The following is a 24,310-nucleotide window of genomic DNA, read 5'->3' on the forward strand; positions in this document are numbered from 1 at the left end:
AACACCCAACAATCACACAACCAAGTTACAATATCCTATTTAAACCAGAAAGCAATCTGTCTATATTTCCTTATCTAGCCATTTGAATTCTATACTTAGCCTTTAGTTTGGAGGATGTCCTGGGGATGTAGCCTCCATGCTGCTGGGTGCCAGGTAGCTGTGTGAGTGAGTGAGTGAGTGAGCCCTGTGATCTCCAGTGGGTATATCATACCCTCATTCCAGCTGTGGGGGTGTGTCAACAACAAGGTGTGTGTGTCCCTCACAGCATGTGAGCCAGCTGCATCAGTGGCCTTGGTTATGCAAAACAATGGGTGATGACCAACACATTCCTGTCTTGTGGGAAGCTATTGTTTGGCGAATACTATCTCACTGTCTACTCTCAGTTGAGACAATGACATCTCAGCAATCATTCTTCTGGAGACAAATCCTAACCCATTGGTAAACACAGGTGTTGGCCCTCCTCATTGAGTCTCAAAGCTCAGTGTAATTAAAGGCTATTGTACTCCATCTGCGGGAAAGATATAGGCCAAGCTCACTTCTGAAATATTAGTACTGTCAAATTTGGAATACAATTAATCTTCAATTACTATTCCCGTGCTTACCTATGCATAACACCATGTGAAGCCCTCACAACATGCAAACTATTGTTTGGGGGATCTCTAAGGTCAAAGAGCCATTTGAGACCCACTGATACCTGTTGGACTCAGGGGAATATTAACTTATAAAATACATTATATGGTTGAATTATGTAACGATTGAGTCGCACGCTGGGCACACAGAAACTCTACCGTAAATACGCATACAGTGCGCCTGCGGGTGCACGTAACAGCGGGTATGCGCACGCACGGGAGAGCGCTCGCATGCGCAGCGCGGACATGTATGAGGTGCAAATATGGCAGTGTGCATAGTGATATTTTTCTGACATTGACAGTCCACCCTTTGGCAGTCAATAATAACTGCCACTTCCTGAAAACATTTCAAAAAGAGAAAAATATATGTTAGGGGTTAATACATTTACATGGTTGGGTAAGGGAGGAGAGAGGAGAAGGTGTGAAGAGGGTATGACCTAGTGAGATAGCAGAAGCATGTGTGTATGAGTCCATGTTTGGGGGTCATGTATCATCGTGCCGTACGTATTTTAAATCAAGCTTCGAGGTATTGCGAAGTATACATTTGAATTCCTTCTTATCCCGCGGTACGGGTCTGTGGATGGGCTGTCAAACTTTACCGAGCTCTTTTCGGCTTTGGTTGTAACAAAATGGGGGAGCACATTTTAGTTGATGATACATGAATGGGGGAGGTATGTGATTGCTGATATCTGTGCCTGTATTCCCTATCGACTATGTGTGTCATTACCTGAGGGTTGTAGAAATGAAGATAAAGAACACTTATGGTAAATGCAGTGGTATTCTATGTCAGGTTAATGTACATTTGTCGGTTGAAGTCTTGTTCGGTGTCTGTTGAATGCAGTCTTCTTTGTGCTTTTGCCCATAAGGTGCGGGCAAAAGCTGTCAATGTCCACGGATTTACAAAAAGTGTTGGGCTAGCGTAATTTTAAAATTTCTAGGGAAACTGGGGATCCATGGCATAGTTCATCAAAAATCTGTGTATAAGGTTGTCAGTACTTCTTCTTTAATCCATCTGTTGTCTGTATATCGGCTCATCAAATTCCTCGTCCAAGTGGGTCTTTTTACCTTGGAAGAAAACGGAAAAACAAGTGAAAGAAACGGACCGTATAATCGCATTTTCATTACATCATTGTTTCCACCGTTGGGTCATAACTCAAATTCATTGGAATTACAGTTTCCTCACTCCTCAAACTCATTACCTCAGGTAGTACTTTTCTAATATAACACAATCCTTCAGAGTTTGGGGCAAGCCGCTCATACGCCTTTCTCCCGCATATGAAATATGCATCATCGGGGAGAACATATGGGACGGAATATGTCATAACCATATTACAAACCTTCCATGTGAAATCTCCTAACCCTAATTCTCCCATCTGTTTAGTACACGTATCAGGTTGTACGATAAGTGCACAGTATCCTGGTGATACCTCTCCAACTCTCGTAATCCTATTTCCTAAGGTATACCTATACCGGAACGATTTTCCTCTACTGGCTATGTGGCGTATAAGCTCTGTATCTGTAGGCATTCTATCTGCTCTATGCGAAAAAGGTCATGGTTTGATTACTCCATGACACTTCCCAATTTCCCGGCTTTCGGGGATTGGAGATGTTGAAACATAATAGGGACCTATCCACATGGTATTGGTGGAGCTTCAAACTAGGAGGGCTGGAGATATTAAACCTCCTGTCCACCGGTCTCCCACCACTTAACTCAAGTACCTCCCCTAACGTTAAAGGAAATGGTACTAGCCCTGATTTGCTATGACCTTGAGGCACTTGAGAGCATACCCAACAATCTGTTTTATTCAACACACTACCCACTAAGGAGTGATAGTCACTCAATGGATGCCGGTCCATATGGATATTAAAACTGGATTGGCATTTCTTAATGCACCCATCCTCAATGACATTGTTACAGAGCCTACAGATACAGTTTTCTTCAGCTAACAATCCTTAAAAGAAAAATGTTTACAGATAACATGGCTGCTAGATCGTTTCCGGTACTCGCCTTTGCTTGGTGATTGGGTTGCTATTGGAAATTTACACCTCCGTCTCAGTCGTCAGAACCTTTCTGGATCCTTTCTCGACCTCACTGGTACTCTCACCGAAACAGACTGCTCTGGTCAACATCATGGTCAACAGGAAAAATCCATATCACAGTCTCTTGTGGCAAGTCCATCTTACAGGAGGAGAAAAGAAGAAATTTGTAATGGGGTACAGAAAATCAGTTTGAGGGGGAGAGAAACTTGTTACGATAATTAGTTCTCTCGTCTTGTTGTTCTTCTTGTTCTGCTGTCTTCTCAAAGGTGCTGTCTCTCAGTCTTCCAAACGAACATTCCGATGATGCAATCTTTCCTTCCAAATCAGCGATCTCTCTGTAAGGAGCAAAAACATCTTGCATTACCATTTGTCTAACTGATGTGTGACATACCATCTTTAGAACATGAAAGCATGAGTGAGAAGAGAGAGAAAACAACAACAGCAAAAAAAAACAAAAGAGAGAGAACAATTTATATGCATGTGTATATTACTTAAATCAACAATAGCCATCAATAGGAAAAGAGAAAAAAACATTTTTCAAACATTTTAAAACATTGTCAGATCGTCAGGCTGTCATATCTACATGTCCAATGGTTTCTTTGCGCCGTCCCTCCCCCCAGCACCATACTCCACTTTCTGTATCTGGCCAGGATACATTGATGCGGATAGGTCATGCTGGGGTTTGGTAGGCTTCTGCAAAGACCAAGCGGATATGCAACGTTTGAGTCCTTACTAATAATCGTCAGAGATGGGGAGATAGAGAGAGAGAGAAAAAAAAACATTTCACAGATACATTTACAATGTTTCACCTGGTCATTCCTGTGTCTTCAGGGAATGACCTCCCAATTTATTAACCGTTACCTCAGGCTTACCATCAGTTCTAATGATCACCTTTTCTGACCACATATCATGGGTGTGGCCCAAAATTCTTCCTATATGATCCCTGATTATAATTGTGTGTGTTATAATTTTGCTCATTTCTTGGTCTAGGGGGTCTGACTTTATGTGGGCTATTACAGTTGTTGGCATAATGCCCTTCTCTTTTGCAAAGATCACAAATCCTTGAGTTCCTCCATGTGCCAATGGCCTGGGGTTTTGGTTGATTTTATGCCTCCTCAAACGCTTGGATGCTCATCACCATCAACCGCTTTCCCTGTACCTACCTGATTCCTTGGATACCATGATTATGTCGTTGTCTAGGGAGTTGATATACCTTCTGTGAATCTTTGATCATACAGTTAGATCTTTCCTAGGATCTGGGTAATCAGACATGATTGATCTCAATTCTGTCCGGGACCAGGGATGGCGCATTGCACTGTCCTTGACGGGAATGGTTCCCTGATCGTCAGTCTTCCCATTGGGGACTGTGATCACCCTGACAGGACTAAACTCAATTACATCACCTTGTTTTGGTCTTACAATATGGGGTACATTTGTTTGTGCGTGATATAAAACATTGTACGTACCTGTGGACACGACCTCACCTGACCCTCCGTTAGGGGGTTTGATTATTGCCTTTACCAATTTGGTCGCGTCCACCTGGATGTCTTGTAGGATGGCTTCTGGAAGAGGTGCCGACATCGTTCTGGGCTCACTTTCTTGCTGATAATCCTGAGGGAAGTTTAACATGGGGTGCGACTTGCACAGGTTAACATTTGTGATTTTTATACATTTATTTTTATAAACATTATTACATTTGTTACTTTCGTTCTTAATACAGTTACTAAGTGCATTTTTATCGTACAACATTGTGCCATTTCTCTGCAACCATAATCCTCTCCATTGCCATGTCTCTCCTCTCAAGATGAAAGTTAGGTATGTAAGTTACATTTATTTGCATTTCACTTTCCTGTAGCCATAACTGCAAACAATCATAATGTTTGATTCGTCTCTTTGCTGATTTAATGAGACATATCCTCCTCCTTAAATTTTGTAACACTTCTGAGCTGAAGCTACCTACTCTTGGGAATTTCTCCCCGTCATGTACTGTCATTCTCTCCCATTCATCACATAAAGCTTCTGTGTGACTTCCATATTTCTCACACATTACGTACCTTGCCGACCCAATTGGTCGGTTCACTGAATCAACCCGAACCGAGGTTGATCGCCCCCTACCTGAACAAGTGGCCCCCATAGTTCGAAAGTGTTGCTTTATCCAGCCAACCCTTACGCAAACCAAATGTCCAAAATAGGCTGACGGTGGCGGTTTACCGAGTACCCCACTCACTCGCCCATGCCGACCAATACGACCTGATCACACCGATATGGTGCTGGCGTACTCGACCCAGGGCCCCTGCGACCTGAACCTCTATTTACTGGAACCTGTGAGGGTGATCCGAAGAACACTTACTCTTTCCAGTAACTATTGGTTGCTGGATAGTTCCTGAGTGAGCAGCGAACTTCCCTTAAAATAAAAAAAAATTACACAAATCACGTTAGAATGTACAAATAGCGTTTGTGACCCCTTTACTCTAATGGTAATAGGTCAGATTACTAACTAATGTACACAATTACGTGCGGTACAATCGTTTAGTACATAAGCAACTAATCTTATGTGCTGAGCGACCAACGGAATCGAAAATTTCGGCTGCGAATTCCTTCAGCCAGAGCTTATATGGCCTATATGGGTGTTGCACCAACCCTTTCTTGGTGTTGTGCCTGTGGACTGTATAGCGGACTTCCTTGTCTGCTGTACCTGTACCTGTTGGTCTGCTATGACCTCCTGGTCTGTTACAGTATGACCTCCTGGTCTGCTACACTCTAATGCTCAAATTGTATATTTAACCAGGGATGCCTCCCTAGCCACCGTGTACGTCACTTACACGCATGTACCTCACGAGTACTCGACTTTTCTTGTGGTTCAACCTTTAAAATTGTAGAAACAAACACTCACTCACCGCATATACACTTTTGTTTCTATTTCTATTTCTGCGCAGAAATTTTTCTTTAGACCAGATGTGTTACCAATTAGGAGAAGGATCTGTTAATTTAAATTTGGAATGTTAAACTAGATTTGCGCGATTTATCGCCTGGCGTTATTTACCGCGTGGCGCTACTTATCGCGTTGAGAGGAGAGAGAGAAAAAAAAAACTTGTGATTTGAGTTACTTGGGCGTACCCGGACGCTCCGTTGCGTAATTTACGCTGCGTGCGTCGGCCTTTGGTTTGCGTGCACAAATCTCAGTCCTTGTTAGAGACACGTGTACGCAAAATAAAGATCCACCGTAACACAATTTATACGTTTATCAATGTAGATGATCCTTGATCATCTACCACACCCCACACTGACTTCGCCTTATCTCCCAGGCAAAGCTGTGTGTTTGTCTATACTTTAACTATGTTACCTTTACTCTTAAACTATAAAATAGTGACAAATCTCTCTAAGCACGTTTATCAATTATAGAACTGGCAAACAGGAGAGTGACATACGAAAATATACAAATGAAAAGGAAATGCAGATATATATGTGTGCGTGCGTGTATACGCAAGACAGAAAAATAAACAGTTTAAAAAAAAAAAAAAGACACTATTGTTTTGTTCTTACCTCCGGTTCCCGGATTCCTTCAGCACCCTTTACTAAGAGAAGCAGACGCTTATCCCGACAGCACCACGAGGAATACAACCTCCCGCCCTTTGCTGATGGATAATGTCTGCTGTAATTACCTAGCAGAGATATGTGAAGGACTGGACGAGCTCGCAATTGATAAAGCTAAATATTTATCTTATATAATATCCTTTATGAGGTCTAAGAACACTGTACGCTATCTACGTATGAAGTACCGTAAGGGTACGCTAGTTGCGTAACAATCGCTTAGCCGTGATCGAGACGCTCAAGCGTCACGTTCACTCACGGCCAAGAGATCACAGGCAGGCACGTTATTGGCTGTTGACTAACGTAATGATTCGCTATAGCGTAGCGGACGCTCGGGACCACGAGGAGATCACCAGCGGCGCTGACGCTCACTATATTAAACCTTTATATCTAAACCATAAACAGTGTGTTGTGCGGTAAAACCTTAGTGTAATGATAGAGTGTAAATGCAACACACAAAATAACCTTATTACCTTTAAAGCTGCTTGAGCGTCACCGACGCTCTGAGAATACTTAATACTATAAGAAACACACAGATACCGTGCTCAGGGTCCAACGCCTAATATATATATTATGAATGCTATACTTGCAAAAGAATTAAACACAATACAAGTCATACACTACAATATAACATAGACTACCTAACCAGATAACTACACAGGAAATATAATACAATACTATTTAAGGGAAAATGAGAGAGAAAGATGAGGAGAGAGAGAGAGAGAGATTGAGAGAGATTGACTCAGAATAACAAGAAGAACAATATGATTGCAGAGAAGCTTACACATGTGAGGAACAATCGCTGCGCAGTTATTCAATGCTGAGAATCTTTGTGGAGAAAATACTTGACCTTACCCATACTGGCTGTCCCTATATACACACCCTACAATACCGCATGGGACAGAAGCTAGACTTCATTTTGAGAAAACTCCCATGAAGACTGCAACACATGGTTGAAAGGGGGAGGGGAAAACACCCGGCAGCAGCCATTTTAGTTTTGCAGGTCCAAACACATGGCACTCTCTACTACACCACAATCACATAGCAGAAGACACAAGACTCCATTTTATTCCAAAATGTCCAAGCCTCAGAACAATGCATATGTTCTGATTTTACAATTCCAAACCATCTAAATCACCTTTCACAATTTCAATCCAACTTCCTAGAACCATCTTATTCACTTTCACATTCCAAACAACTTCAGTATCTCAATAACCAGAGCAAATTCATCACAAGACCAGATCACAATGTAACCACACATCTCAGCCTGCCATTGCAACAAGCACATGCCCAAACGCAACTGCATGGTGGTATTTATGATTAACAAGATATATATTATAACTAACCAGTACAATCTATTTTAAATCACCATAGGCAAACAAATACCACAAATGCTATGCTACAGGTTGTCTAATGTCCCAGCTACCATCACAGATTCCCAGATTTATCACACAAACACCCAACAATCACACAACCAAGTTACAATATCCTATTTAAACCAGAAAGCAATCTGTCTATATTTCCTTATCTAGCCATTTGAATTCTATACTTAGCCTTTAGTTTGGAGGATGTCCTGGGGATGTAGCCTCCATGCTGCTGGGTGCCAGGTAGCTGTGTGTGTGAGTGAGTGAGTGAGTGAGTGAGTGAGTGAGCCCTGTGATCTCCAGTGGGTATATCATACCCTCATTCCAGCTGTGGGGGTGTGTCAACAACAAGGTGTGTGTGTCCCTCACAGCATGTGAGCCAGCTGCATCAGTGGCCTTGGTTATGCAAAACAATGGGTGATGACCAACACATTCCTGTCTTGTGGGAAGCTATTGTTTGGCGAATACTATCTCACTGTCTACTCTCAGTTGAGACAATGACATCTCAGCAATCATTCTTCTGGAGACAAATCCTAACCCATTGGTAAACACAGGTGTTGGCCCTCCTCATTGAGTCTCAAAGCTCAGTGTAATTAAAGGCTATTGTACTCCATCTGCGGGAAAGATACTGATTTGGAATACAATTAATCTTCAATTACTATTCCCGTGCTTACCTATGCATAACACCATGTGAAGCCCTCACAACATGCAAACTATTGTTTGGGGGATCTCTAAGGTCAAAGAGCCATTTGAGACCCACTGATACCTGTTGGACTCGGGAATATTAACTTATAAAATACATTATATGGTTGAATTATGTAACGATTGAGTCGCACGCTGGGCACACAGAAACTCTACCGTAAATACGCATACAGTGCGCCTGCGGGTGCACGTAACAGCGGGTATGCGCACGCACGGGAGAGCGCTCGCATGCGCAGCGCGGACATGTATGAGGTGCAAATATGGCAGTGTGCATAGTGATATTTTTCTGACTTTGACAGTGTCGGTATGACGGGTGTCGGGATTCCGGCACCGGTATACTGTGCGCCGGGATCCCGACATTCAGCAACCAGAAGACCACCCCACAGGACCCCTTGATATAAAACCATCACATACTGATGGATACTAATAAGACTCAAAGGGAGGCATGGAGGCAAATTGTGAGGGTGCTGCATAATCATTCAGCTAAAACTGAATGTTCATATTCATTCACAAAGGATAAATGAAAGCAGAACCTACCTGTCACTGCCACAGATACCATAGGTGATATATAGCTATATTTGACAGCACTCCTTGGAGATTCTTCAAACCTGAAAGAATATGTCCCTCTATCTTCTTTCCTGGCACCAGTTATTGTCAGTGTGCAGTCCCCGATATCTGGATTTCCTGTCAGCTGGAAGTTTGGCTTTACCACAGTAGCAGATTTATCATTAGAGGCTACAATGTCATTAGAACCATATTTCCACCAGTATCCTGTGGAGCTTGTGAATGTTCTCCTGTTGTCAGCGGTAAAGCTACAAGGGATGGTGACACACAGACCCTCCTGTACAGTGACAGCACGATTCACCTGAAGTGAATAACCAGCCGCTTCCTGACATGTGGTATCTGAGGAGAGATGTACTGAAAGATTACTCACATAATATAATATACTGCAGAACAACAGGCAAACACTATGAGCAGAGTCGGACTGGCCCACAGGGGAAACCACCGGTAGGCCCCACTACCTTTGGGCCCTCCTCCGCCTCTAGGGATCAGGTTCCAGACTGTATCCTAGTGCACATGAATTATGCATTATACATATGTTACATGATACCTCATAAAAACATGGTTTATTATATATTTACCAAGGGGCACAGAACATGTTCTCTGTAATGGTTAGCCAAACCTCTGTGGTGACTGGCTACACGCTTAAGCATGGGCCCCTACAACAGCATCCCCCTGGTGGGCCCTTCATTCCCCAGTCCGACACTGACTATGAGAGACAATTATAAGAGGACAGAAGGCCTGATATTATGCTAATATATTCACAGCTGCAATCCCATACGCAGTGGATGTACGAGAATAAGCTAATGCTGTAGCTGCCTGGAAATGGATTGAGACACCCACTGGTGGCCTCACAAATATCAGCATCTATGTACAAATGGTATCCGGTCTCTAGGTCAACCACACTTACATCGACATGCATTAGCTCAACATGGTTTTTAGGTCAACATGGTTAGTAGGTCGACATGACAAAAGTTCGACATGAGTTTTTCACAATTTGTTTCATTTATGAACTTCTTCATACTTTACGATCCACGTGGACTACAATTGGAAACGGTAACCTGTGCCGAGCGCAGCGGTAGCAGAGCGGGGCATCTTAACCGAAGCAAATCTAGCCACGCGATGGGACACGACGTACTAATTGGGGTTCCCGGTCACTCTACGAAGAAGACGACACCAAAAAAATAAAAAACAAACTCACGTCAACCTAGTTCATGTCAACCTAATGCTTGTGTCGACCTATTTCAGGTGTCGACTTAGTTACTGTCGACCAATAGTGGTCGACCCTATGATCCACACCCTTATTCATATGCAGCAGCGGTTGCAGATCCTTTAATAATCTAATATATGAGTAACATTATGGTCTCACAGAATGCGCACGGGAGCTGAGATGCTGGTGCCAAGCTTTCTGCATATGATAATTACATTTATGTAAATCCAGGTGCAAATAAATATATGAAAAGGTGCAATCCTGATAATCTCCTTATAATAAAAATAATGAGGCAGCTCACAAATAAGTAACTCTGAATTAATTCACTATGGGAAATTTTATACAAGGACACTAAGGGGTAAATTTACTAAGATGGGAGTTCTATTTAAGATGGGATGTTGCCTATAGCAACCAAACAGAATGCAGGTATTATCTTCTAGACAGAGCTAGATAAAAATGAGAAGTAGCATCTGATTGGGCAACATCCAAATTTAAATAGAACTCGCATATTAGTAAATTTACCCCTAAGGGCCTAATTCAGACCAGATCACAAAAGCAAAATATTTCTCTAATGAGCAAAACTATGGGGGTGATTCAGACCTGATCACTCACTAGCTTTTTTTGCAGTTCTGCGTTCAGGTCAGAACTGCGCATGCATATGCACCGCGATGCATAGGAGCATCGAACAGGTACAAAGCGGATCACCGCTCAGTGATGGATTTGTGCGAAGAATCCATTCGTACTGGCGATCGCAAGGTGATTAAAAGGTAGAGGGCGTTTTTGGGTGGCAACTGACCGTTTTCAGGGAGTGGTTGGTAAAACGCAGGTGTGCCTACGTGTTCGCAGAGAGGGTTCCTGATGTCAATTCCGGTCCCGGACAGGCTGAAGTGGTTGCAGCGGCTGAGTAAGTCCTGAGCTGTAAAGAGACTGCACAAAATCTTTTCGTACAGGTCGGCTGCACATGCGTTCGCACACTTGCAAAGCTAAAATACACTCCCCATGTAGGCGGCGACTATGCAAATGCAAGACTGCAAAAAAACCCTAGCGAGCGATCAGGTCTGAATGAAGGCCCATGTGCACTGCAGGTGGGGCAGATGTAACATGTGCAGAGAGAGTTAGATTTGGGTGGGTTATATTGTTTCTGTGCAGTGTAAATACTGGCTGCTTTATTTTTACACTGCAATTTAGATTTCAGTTTGAACACACCCCACCCAAATCTAACAATGAAACAGACATTTTTTTGTTACAGCGCACAGGAAATAAGTTTTACAACAATATCTCATGTATTTAAAATATACATAAAAATTCAAGAACAACCACTGACCGGTTTCTTTACATACACACAGTAAAAAAATTACGTTTAGAAACAAATTATTTAGAAGTAGATAAAAATGGCTAATTTAATAGCAGGTGTGATGGTTATCACACAATAGGCAACAGTTTCATTCAGCTTGTTATTTAGAAGCAAATCTCATAATGTTGATAACTTTACAGTATAAAAAGTATCGATCCAACATATTGTGACTCCGGCTGACTGAAAACCGTATCAGTACAGTTTAGATAGCAGAACTGACATCATCAGAATTAAATTCCAGATAAAATGCAAACACTTTTCAATCTCAACATAAATAGTGTTACTAATCCGCAAACACTTATTTTAGTATTCAACTTAGGTAATCAGCAAGGAGTTGAGAATCCAATAATGCAGTACACATATAAGATGATTAATAAGATGCATATAATCCTTCCCAGCTGTTGGTGCTTATCTATTTATCACAGCCATCTCTGGGACCCAAATAGCCAGATATCCTGGTGTTGAAAGCTGCTTAAACAGGTACTGTTTACCGCACCCAACTGTGTAGTGGGTGTCCGATATATTGAACACTTAACGCGTTTCCCCGCCTCCTTATGGTGTCAGTGGCTTCCTCAGAAGTATGACACCATAAGGAGGCGGGGAAATGCATTAAGTGTTCAATATAACGGACACCCACTACCCGGTTGGGAGGTCTTCTAGTACCTTCTGAATCCATTAATACAGATTTAGTCACTCTCATCGGGGCTACACCTTGCCACAATCGTGCCTTTTTTGGCACAACCGTTTGTACATCTGGGGCGCATGCACATCTTAGATGCACATGTGCCCCATTCACATGAATGGTAGCAGTAAATGGCACAGCTCAGCGTGGCTGGTTGTGGGCGCGCCTAACTACGCCGAAGGTGTTCCTTTAGTGCAGATATAGCTACGATGAACGTAGCTACATCTGTATATAATCCTGCAGCTTCCAAGGGCATATAGAGGGGGCAGTAGAATAAGGCACCCAGGACCATGTCAAGGGGGCATGATCAGATCATGATATCTGCAAAATATCAACTCAAGGGATCAATTGTAGAGATCATTTGTCAAGAAGATCTGTTGTACAATATGATTTATGTACAGCACAATAATAGGTATAGTCCCGCATCCCAGGGTTTCTAATTATTCATGTATCATGGAGGTCAAAATTAAGATAATAAGTGCTAGAACGCTGACGCTAAGGCAAGGGCTGCGTTACAGGAGTGTTTATCAGGCAAACAAGTACCAATACGTGTGAAGAAGGAAGAATCAATATTTTATCTTAAAATCTAATATTGAATAAATCAAACCTCAATATAAAAATATATATGAATAAAATAAGTTAATACAAATACCCCAGAGTGACCACATTTGATAAATATTACAATTGACTGTTGCTACTTATAAAATTCATATATAGTTAATCTTATAAACCATCTATCGTTGTCCACAATCAAAATGACCTCGTAGTCGAGAGGATCTATTTATTGATTGAATATGTAAAACACTCGGGGTCATTCCGAGTTGATCGTAGCTGTGCAAAATTTTGCACAGCTACGATCAACTTTCCTGACATGCGGGGGGATGCCCAGCACGGGGATAGCCCGCCCCGCATGTCAGTCAGGCCCCCCCCACAGAAGTGCAAAGGCATTACACAGCGGTGATGCCTTTGCACTTCAGGAGTAACTCCCGGCCAGCACAGCTTTAGTGTGCTGGCTGGGAGCTACTCCTCGCTCCCTGGCCCGCAGCGGCTGCGTATGATGTCACGCAGCCGCTGCAGCCCGCCCCCCCCGTTCGGTCCGGACATGCCTGCATTGGCCGGACCGCGCCGAGGAAACGGAGGTCCAAATGCCGGCGTTTTGCCCCCTCCCACCCATCGATCGCCTCTTTCTGTCAATCAGGCAGAGGCGATCGCTATCCTGCTACGGCCTTCGGTCATCCCGCATGCGCAAGCGCACAAAGGCGCCAGTGCATGCGCAGCAGGGACCCGTTCGCTCTGATGCGTGAAAACGCAGCGAGCGAACAGGACGGAATGACCCCCAATGTCTCAATGTGGCTGAGATGTGCAGTGCGGCCATCCGTTACCTATACAGCTAAAAGGTCCCATTTGGAAAGACTCTGATGAAACGACCAGCGGTGAGGTCGAGAATTGCGTTAGATTTCGTTTGCCTGAGTGACCTCTTGTTTCAGACTGCCTATCAAGTTGTCTCCAACCCATTGCCAACACAAGTTACCTACAGCCGTCATCTAATCAGCCGGAAGCAACCACTGTTTGTACGATCTCTGCCATACAAAGGAATATCCAGCTGCACCGTCTGGGAAGCACCCAGACAGTGCAACATACAGCGACTCCTGAATTCTCAAGCCATACAGCTTCACTAACATCCCGCCCGTACAGTCATCTTAATTAGCGCCTTTACGAGAGTTCGAAGCCGTTCGTCCAAACGGGACCTTTTAGCTGTAAGGGTAACAGATGGCTGCACTGCACCTCTCAGCCACATAGAGACATTGGCCCTCATTCCGAGTTGTTCGCTCGCAAGCTGCTTTTAGCAGCTTTGCACACGCTAAGCCGCCGCCTACTGGGAGTGAATCTTAGCTTCTCAAAATTGTGAACGACGGATTCGCAATATTGCGATTAGACCTCTCTTAGCAGTTTCTGAGTAGCTCGAGACTTACTCGGCATCTGCGATCAGTTCACTCAGTGTCGTTCCTGGTTTGACGTCACAAACACACCCAGCGTTCGCCCAGACACTCCTCCGTTTCTCCAGCCACTCCCGCGTTTTTCCCAGAAACGGTAACGTTTTTTCACACACACCCATAAAACGTCCAGTTTCTGCCCAGAAACACCCACTTCCTGTCAATCACATTACGATCGCCAGAACGAAGAAAAAACCTCGTAATGCCGTGAGTAAAATACCTAACTGCATAGCAAATTTACTTGGCGCAGTCGCACTGCGGACATTGCGCACGACTAATCGCTCTGTTGCGATAAAAAAATAACGAGCGAACAACTCGGAATGACCACCTTTGAAATCACGGCTACACAGATCTCCAGCATTTACTGCGGTCTTGTTTACCTGAGCTGCACAGCTGAACGAATCTTCAGCCATACAGGTATTTTTATTGACGGCTAAATGTATCACTATATGATCTTGCGGGCTCTGTACAAATCAGCATTTTTCTAAGATATGTGAGTCTATTTACACAGAACACTAATTAGGCTGGCCAGCCATAAAGGTGCTGTATTTATTTATAATTTATACTCACTAATCCCACTATACAGATCTATGAGATAATAGATACTTTGAAACTGATACAAGTTATCTTATCTGGATCAATTGTAACTTCAAAGAGACTGTTTTACATATTCAATCAATAAATAGATCCTTTTGACTACGAGGTCATTTTGATTGTGGACAACAATAGATGGTTTATAAGATTAACTATATATGTATTTTATAAGTAGCAACAGTCAATTGTAATATTTATCAAATGTGGTCACTCTGAGGTATTTGTATTAACTTATTTTATTCATATATATTTTTATATTGAGGTTTGATTTATTCAATATTAGATTTTAAAATAAAAAATATTAATTGATTCTTCCTTCTGCGCACGTATTGGTACTTGTTTGCTTCTTTGTATTGTACTCCATTTTGAGTGGTCGGCATTTTCTCCTCCTCCCAATTTGTGCGGCAATAGGAAGTACCCCAGAGTCTAAGGATACGGGCACCTTCTCTCTTTCTTTTGTGTTTATCAGGCAGCTACCTCTCTCACATAAATCCAGGTAGCGCTGCAGCTTGTTCGCCCTACATCCCTGCTCCCCCTCCTCTGCACCTGTCTTCTGGGAAAGATTACATCTTTTCCATCCCACCCACAGAGCCCTGCGAAGAGCCGCAGCATAGAGCAGGAAGGACAAGAGGACTGCTGGTCAGTGGATGCTGCTGCCCCAGAGCAAACGTAAGTATAACTCTCTCTCTCTCTCTCTCTCTCTCCCTCCCTTTGTAAAAGGGGACTCTGCCTGCATAATGTGTAAAAAGGGGGACTCTGCTGCCTAATGTGTAAAAGGGGGACACTGTCTGCCGTAATGTGTAAAAAGGGGACTCTTCTGCTGTAAAGTGTAAAAGGGGACTCTCAAGGGCATAGGTACAATAGGTGCAGGAGATGCGCTTGCTATGGGGCCCAGGATACCTCTAGGGCCCAGTCACTATTCCTGCACCTTGTTGATTCCACTTCCTTAGCCCCATTTGCTTCTTTTTTATTTCTCAGCAGCGTGCCGTGCTGCTGCCCATTCATCTCCTCACCTCACTGATGCTGGATGATGTGGTAGAGCCAGCAGGGACATCCTAGGACCATGGCCGCGCCTCCCGTCTCCACCCTGTATCAGACAGTGAGAAGGAGAGATGGAGCTGGCCAGGACAGCAGATGTGCCTGTAGTGCAGTAGCATGGCACAATGCTGAGAAGGTGAGTGCCTGCCGACCCACCCACTCTGAGTAGTGTGCCAGAAGGGGGTGTAGGAAAGAGCTGTAAGTAGTCTGCCGAGGGGTGTGGTGAGGGAGTGCAGAGAGAGCTGTGAGTAGTCCGCTTGGGGGGAGGATTGGGGTGTGGATTAGAAAGCTCTCAGTACTCTATCTTGGGGGGAGGGAGAGGTCTGGGAGAGCTCAGAGTAATTCACGGTGGGGGGGACTCATGGAAATTTTGTTATGGGGCCCCATAGATATAGCTACTGTACACCCCTGAGGACTCTACCTGTCGTAATGTGTAAAAGAGGAATATACCTGCCGTAATATGTAAAAGGGGACTCTTCCTGCCATACTGAGTAAAAGGGGTCTCTACCTACAGTAATGTGTAAAAGGGGACTCTACCTACCATAATGTGTAAAATGGGCTCTACCTGCCGTACTGTGTAAAAGGGAGCTCTACCTGCTGTACTGTGTAAAAGGGGACTCTACCTGCCTTAATGTGTAAAAGGGGACTCTACCTGCCATAATGTGTAAAAGGGTACTCTACCTGCCGTAATTTGTGATAGGGGCTCTACCTGGAGTTATGTGTAAAATGAGGCTCAACCTGGTGTAATGTGTGACGGGCTCTACCTAGCATAATGTGTGACAAGGGCTTTACCTGGCGTAATGTGTGACAGGGGCCCTACCTGGCGTAATGTGTAAAATGGGCTCTACCTGGTGTAATGTTTATAAGTGGCACTACTGTGTGGCATAATGTGAATAATGGAGACTACTGTACAGTGTCATATGAATTGGTATTATTTTGTGGCCACGCTCCACGCTCCTTCCCCATGAAGCCATGCCCCTATATTTTTGTTGCGTGCATTGGCCTATTTTAGAGATATTTGATGGCTGGAAACACTGACACCCTCTGCCTCTCCAGAGTTTTTTTCTATTTTTTAACAAATATAACTTTACACTGTGACTCAAGCCCTTTGACTCACACTGGCGCCTATTTTTTTTAACTGTGCCTGAAGGTGTTCTGCCCCACAGTACACAGTGCCACTGCCCCACAGTACACAGTGCCACTGCCCCACAGTACACAGTGCCACTGCCCCACATGCTTATCCCACTCCCAAAACCCTCCTTATAATTTTTTTTAATTGTTTTTAAAAGTGCCCTTAAGAGACGCTCAGCAACAACCTCTCCTCACAGTGTACAGTGCTGACATTGCACTACAGGAGGGACTTGGTTTTTACAAGCTTCACAAATGATGCTCTCCATTTCTATCACTATATACAATATATAACCACATGCCAGGTGTACTCACTGCCAACACTTTTATTTTGTCAGTATGTCACACTTTTTATTATTATTATTCTTTATTTATATGGCACCACAAGGGTTCTGCTGCATCTTGCAAAGTAAATAAACAAATGAACGAAGCAAGACAAACAGCGACTTACAGTATAAGACAATGTAGAACAAGTACATAGACATTGCTGCATCACGTGATAGGACACTGAAATGAGCATCAGGGTGGCAGAAACGGAAGGTTAGGTGTCAGAAGGAAGAGGGCCCTGCTTGTGAGAGCTTACATTCTAAAGGGGAAGGGCAGACAGACAGGGGTTATACAGGTGGGGTAGACAGAGAGCATGGAATAGAGGATTAAGATGAGAGACAGCTAGGTGTGCTGAAGGGTTCCGGTATGAATGGTCGACCATGTTATGGTCGACAGTCATTAGGTCGACCACTATTGGTCGACATTGACATTGTCGACATGGACACATGGTCGACACATGAAAATGGTCGACACATGAAAGGTCGACATATGAAAATGTCAACATGAGTTTTTTTACTTTTTTGGGTGTCGTTTTTTGCGTAAAGTGACTGGAAACCCCAATTAGTGCACCGCGTCCCCTCGCATGGCTCGCTTCGCTCGCCATGCTTCGGGCATGGTGCCTTCGCTCCGCTACCGCTTCGCTCGGCACACTTTACCGTTCCAATCGTAGTCCACGTGGATCGTAAAGTATGGAAAAGTTCCCCAAAAGAAAAAAAAGTTAGAAAACGCATGTCGACCTTTTCATGTGTCGACCTTTCATGTGTCGATCATTTTCATGTGTCGACCATGTGTCCATGTCGACCATGTCAATGTCGACCAATAGTGGTCGACCTAATGACTGTCGACCATAACATGGTCGACCATGTGAATATAACTGGTGCTGAAGAAGTGGGTCTTAAGAGCCCGTTTAAAGCTTTGTAGAGAGGTGGAGAGTATGACACTTACCTTTCCAGAGCAGGAACAGGGTGATGATCACATGATAGGCCCCCATGTCACACACCTGTTCTCAGCCACTTCCAAATATTTAGCGGAACACAGGGTTTACTTTACATATAAGTGGATTCTGAAATAGATGTTAAAAACTGAGAACACTCCTGCACATCTACCATATGCTACATGCTGAACACTTCTTATTTTAAAAAGCATAAAAAATTTATTTTTAACATTTTTCCAATCGTTATATTTATATAAAATGTTAAAAAAAAAAAAGCCTTGATGTTCATTTTCTAACAATAGCTGCTACAAATACTGTAGTAGTTATGTATACTGCATGGATTGGACCAGTGTTACGTGCATGCTATATGTTTCAGAACCAAAAATGTGGGCCTCCATGCAATTTTAATAAAGTTATCATGATCATCTTTGTCCATTCCAAATATTTATTATGAGCTTACTAATTGCTTATACAGTCATTTCTCAGAGTTGACGAAGTTTTGGCAATTTCTGCTATTTTACAGTAATGAGCCCTACACACTTGCAGATGTGTGCGGACGATATGAACAATTTCGTTCAGTAATGAACGAGAAATTGTTCATATCTTTCAGTGTGTAGGCACCAACGATGAACAATGTGCGGCCCGCGCTCGTTCATTGTTGGCGCCGCCTTGTTTATGCCTGCAAGCCAATATGGATAATACCGTCCATATTAGCATGCAGGGCTATGGGGCTGGGTGACGTCAGGGAGTGAAGAAACTTCACTCCCGCCATCACCCCCTCCCCCTGCCGCCGGGTCGTCCGTCCGCCATATTGGCTGTCGGGCACCTTGGCGGCACATTGTTAAATGTGTAGCGGCCATAAGACGCTTTGTAAGGAAATGTAATGATGTGTAATTTGGTGACATTAATTAGTGATTGAGGTACAGTATGTACATTCTAGCACTTGTAGTGCTAAAAGTGTGTATTGTAATTTATGCCTCCAAACTGGGAAATATACATGATAGGTATTAGTTTGGGCCTTTTACCTTGTTCCATAATGGCATATGGTTTTGTAGAGCAACAGATAAGTGATTTGTAACTGACAAAGGGAGATACTGGGTGATGAGGGAGTTTCTGCCAAACACAGACTGGGCACAATGGTGCATCTAACAGGTTAACAATTATATTTAATTTGGCAGAGCAAGAGTATTGAAAGGAAATTGTTATGAAACTACATGTAAGAATAAAGAATGGCAACACAATGTCGTTGTCCCCATCCCAAGGGAACCATTTTGGCTTCTATATATCTTTTACTGGAACCAAGGTTGGTTCTAGATCTTGTGGTGCCCAAAGCATACATTTTCTTTGATGCCCCCTCCCCATTTAAAACAAGGACAGTGCGCACCAAGTCTCGCATCAAAAATATAAAGGTGTGGCTTCATGGAAAGGGGTGTGGCCACATAATAGCACCAATTCACATTACACCACACAATATTGTCCGTCAGTCACATTACACCACACAGTAGTACCCCTTATACACATTATGCCATGTTAGAGGCCCTTACCCGCATTACACCCTAGTAGAGCAGAGCTCTTTATACACATTATGCCAGGTAGAAGCCCTTATTCACATTATGCCACGTAGAGCACTTTATACACATCACGCCAGGTAGAGCCCCTTTTATACACGTTATGCCGGGTAGAGCCCCTTTTATACGCGTTATGCCAGGTAGAGCCCCTTTTATACACGTTATGCCAGCTAAAGCCCTTACATGTGTTATGTCAGGTAAAGGCCCTAACAAGTGTTATGCCAGGTAGAGCATCTTATACACATTGCACAAGATAGAGCCTCTTTTACACATTACGCAAGGTAGAGCCTCTTATCAAGTTGTCTCCAACCCATTGCCAACACAAGTTACCTACAGCCGTCATCTAATCAGCCGGAAGCAACCACTGTTTGTACGATCTCTGCCATACAAAGGAATATCCAGCTGCACCGTCTGGGAAGCACCCAGACAGTGCAACATACGGCGACTCTTGAATTCTCTGGTCTAATCGCAATATTGCAAATCCGTCGTTCACAATTTTGATAAGCTACGATTCACTCCCAGCAGGCGGCGGCTTAGCGTGTGCACAGCTGCTAAAAGCAGCTTGCGAGCGAACAACTCGGAATCAGGGCCAATGTCTCTATGTGGCTGAGACGTGCAGTGCAGCCATCCGTTACCTTTACAGCTAAAAGGTCCCGTTTGGACGAACGGCTTCGAACTCTCGTATAGCCGCTAATTAAGATGACTGTACGGCCGGGATGTTAGTGAAGCTGTATGGCTTGAGAATTCAAGAGTCATTTATGAATGATTTAGTTCATATCTTTCGAAGATATCACCCAGTGTGTGGGCCCCTTTAGGGCCTAATTCAGACCTGATCGCAGCAGCAAAAAATTTCTCTAATGGGCAAAACCATGTGCACTGCAGGGGTGTAGATGTAACATGTGCAGAGAGAGTTAGATTTGGGTGGGAAATGTTCAAAATCAAATCTAAATTGCAGTGTAAAAATAAAGCAGCCAGTATTTACCCTGCACAGAAACAAAATAACCCACCCAAATCTAACTCTATATGCCAGGGGCAGATTGGTGTGCCGGGACGCCATACCGGATTCCATTTGTCCGGTCCGGCATCGCCTCATTGGCTGGCCGTCACCCCCTATGCAGGCCACCATCGCCACCAGCCGCAGCCGCGATCATGGCAGCCGGGCAGCATTAAGTGAAGCTTCTACGCAGAAGCCCAGTGAAGCATTTAAAAAATGGACGCTGTTGGAGCTGCTGCACATGCGCAGAAGCTTCACTTAATGCTGCAATGATCGCAGCTGCGGCTGATGGACTGCGGCAGCCTGCATACGGGTGATGGTTGCGGCTGTGGCTGGTTGCTGATGGCACCTGCATAGGGGGTGACGGCCAGCTAATGAGGGCTGTGATTTATATGTGATTTAAGATTAACTATAAATGTATGTTTGCTGCAGAGTGACGGCCAGCCAATGAGGGGCAACATTACTGACTTCTCCGCCTCCCGCCAGTGGCTCACGTGTTCCACCTCCCCTTCAGCCCCTCCGTCACACTGTACAAAGGAGTGGCTGCTGATAAAACTTGGACGTGGCAACCAGCTAATTCTGACTGCGTCACACACCAGTTGTGTGACAGTCAGTAAGTACTGTCTACTCTACTCTACTACATTTAATAATTATATAGTGTGCCTGCCTGCTGCATCATATATATTTTATATATTAGTATAACGTGCTTTACCTGGTGCAATGTGTATAACGTGCTCTGCCTGGTGCAATGTGGGTGATTCCGAGTTGTTCGCTCGCTAGCTGCTTTTAGCATAGCAGAATTGCAAACGAAAGATTAGCAGAATTGCAAATAGAAATTTCTTAGCAGTTTCTGAGTAGATCCAGACCTACTCACAAATAGCGATCAGTTCAGTCAGTTTCGTTCCTGGTTTGACATCACAAACACACCCAGCGTTCGACCAGCCACTCCCCCATTTCTCCAGACACTCCCGCGTTTTTCCCTGAAACGCCTGCGTTTTTCCGCACACTCCCAGAAAATGGCAAGTTTTCCTGCCCAGAAACACCCACTTCCTGTCAATCACACTCCGATCAGCAGAACAATGAAAAAACTTTGTTACGCCGTGAGTAAAATAGCAAACTTTTGTGCTAATTAACTTGGCGCAGGCTGGCTGTGTACATTGTGCATGCGCAGTTTGCGACTAATCGCTCTGTAGCAAAAAAAAAAATAACGAGCAAACAACTCGGAATGACCCCCAATGTGTATAACATGCTCTGCCTGGTGCAATTGGTGTAAAGTGCTCTGCCTGGTGCAATATGTATAATGTGCTTTAGCTGGTGCAATGTGAATAATGTGCTTTACCTGATGCAATGTGTATAATGTGCTTTACCTGGTCCAATGTGTATAATGTGCTCTGCCTGGTGCAAAGTGTATAACATGCTCTACATGGTGTAATGTGTATAATGTGCTTTAACTGGTGCAATGTGTATAATGTGCTCTACCTGGTGTAATGTGTATAATGTGCTTTAACTGGTGCAATGTGTATAATGTGCTCTGCTCGGCGCAAAGTGTATACCGTGCACTACCTGGCACAAAGTGTACAACGAGCTCTATCTGGCACAATATGTATAACATGCTCTACCTGGCGCAGTGTGTATAGGAGGTTCTACCTGGTACAATGTGTATAAGCGGCACTACTGTGTGGTGTAATGTGAATTGGCACTGTTATGTGGCCATGCCCCTTCCCCATGAAGCCAAGCCCCTAAAATTTGGCGGCGCTCTTCCAATCCCTGCGTATAATCAGGCCTTCTGACCAGTAATCCTGCCCACTTGACAGACTCCACCCCCTCAACAGACCTCACCCCTATTAGAGCTGCTTCCAGAAATTTCCCGAGCTGGTTTTTGTTCCCAATCCGCCCCTGCTATCTGTACATGTTATATCTGCAGCACCCCCCCCCCCCACATTGCACATGGTTTTGCCCATTAGAGAAAGATTATGCTGCTGCAATCAGGTCTGAATTAAGCCCTAAGTTCCAACATTTTTACATTAAAATAAGGATTTTCCCCAAGATTTCACCTGCTCAGGAACTGGTGAATAAAATTACTTTTAATTCTATGGAGAATTAATGGGTGTTAACTTCACCTGCAATTATTTTTATTATTATTTTTTTTTTAAAGCAAAGTTACATATAATAATGATGATACTAATTCTTCACATTGGACAAGGACTAGATCTCATTTACTAAAACAACTGTACATTAACACTACAAATGCATCACTGACACCAATACACCTGGGATTTGGGAGCTAAAAGCTACGGTATAACCCATTGTACTCACAGATCAGGATCCGAGTCTCTCTCTACTTTGTGTCTTGTGACTGTGAGATGTTAGCATTTCTCATGGGTCGTTCTTCTCTTCTCTATTTCCCTTTTTTATTTATAGAGAATCTAACACCCCATTCCTAATCTATTGCATTTTGGCTTTGCACCCACAATTAGGGCGGGATGTACTAAAGGAAAAATGCGGTAAAACCCCCGAAAACGGGGGTTTTACTGCATTTTCAAATTTACTAAGACCCTACTGCCGTTTTTTCGCCATCCAGGGTATCGCTATCTTTGGGGGGGGGGGGCAGCCTGCTGCTGCTTCCCGGTGTCCAGGCATTGTGGAGACCCCTTGAGGTGATGGAGACCCCCCGCAGACCACCTCACAGGTATCGCGGGGGGGCCTCCGTCACCGCATTGCGATATTGATCGCATATGTTAGTACATATGCGATCAACATCGCTGCGGGAAGCGGCGAGGGGCGGTGGTGTATCTTAATACATCCCGCCCTTAAGCTGGTCTGGACTCACTGAGACACATTTACAGTTAGATGTAAAGGTCCAAACACACCAGTGGCGTAACTACTGCCCCCGCAGCCTTCACGATGACTTGGGGGCACAGGGCTGCGGGGGCGCCGCCACTGATTTAGCGTAGATTGACATGCGGATCTGCTGTGCAGATGTACACAGAAAAATCTATCTGTTAGAGCCTACCAGAGCCATCTGACCAAAGCCACCTTCCAGTGGCATAACTACTGTGTGTGCAGCTGCTATGGAGCCCGGGCTGCTTCCAGGTCCTGCTGCCACTCACACACCCGCTGGACGGAATGGCCGCAGCCAATAGCAAACCCCTTCCCCCACTGGAGGCTGTGGAGGATGTAGCGGGGGTCACATTGCAGCAGCCATTGCCCCAGCCTGGTTGGCTCCCAGCAGCAGAGCAGTGCTGCAATTCATGGCATGGACTAATGTCATGACGTGCCTACCCCATCAGAGACCTATGCTGTAGTCAGCTAGTCTTCTCTCTCTCTCTCTCTCTTGCTGACACTGGGGGTAGACCTGATCGTACAAAACGCACATTTACGATCAATTTCTTTGACATCCAGGGGGACACCTAGCACAGGGGAAGTCCGCCCCGAATGCCAGGTCCTTCCGCACCCCTTGCACGCTGGTGATGCTTTTGCATGTTTTGAGTAGCCCTCTGCCTACACAGACTAGCTGCGAAGGCAGACAGCTACCCACCATGTTTCGGGTTGCAGCGGATGTGTGTGACATCATGACCCACCCCAGCAATGGTCCTGACA

General features: G+C 44.3%; 1 protein-coding gene across 1 annotated transcript in view; it reads right to left on the reverse strand.

The window, feature by feature from the left end:
• The window catches only part of LOC134965157 (sialic acid-binding Ig-like lectin 13), a 38,593-nt gene extending 20,388 nt beyond the window's left edge, over positions 1 to 18,205 (reverse strand). Inside the window, exons 1-2 of the mRNA XM_063941679.1 lie at positions 18,160 to 18,205; positions 8,864 to 9,229 (exon numbers count right to left, since the gene is read on the reverse strand). Of these exons, the coding sequence (XP_063797749.1) occupies positions 8,864 to 9,229; positions 18,160 to 18,205 (412 nt within the window). The remainder of the gene's footprint in view (positions 1 to 8,863; positions 9,230 to 18,159) is intronic.
• Between the last annotated feature and the right edge of the window lie 6,105 nt (positions 18,206 to 24,310).

Source organism: Pseudophryne corroboree, chromosome 10 (genome assembly GCF_028390025.1).
Source record: "Pseudophryne corroboree isolate aPseCor3 chromosome 10, aPseCor3.hap2, whole genome shotgun sequence".
Lineage (NCBI taxonomy): Eukaryota > Metazoa > Chordata > Amphibia > Anura > Myobatrachidae > Pseudophryne > Pseudophryne corroboree.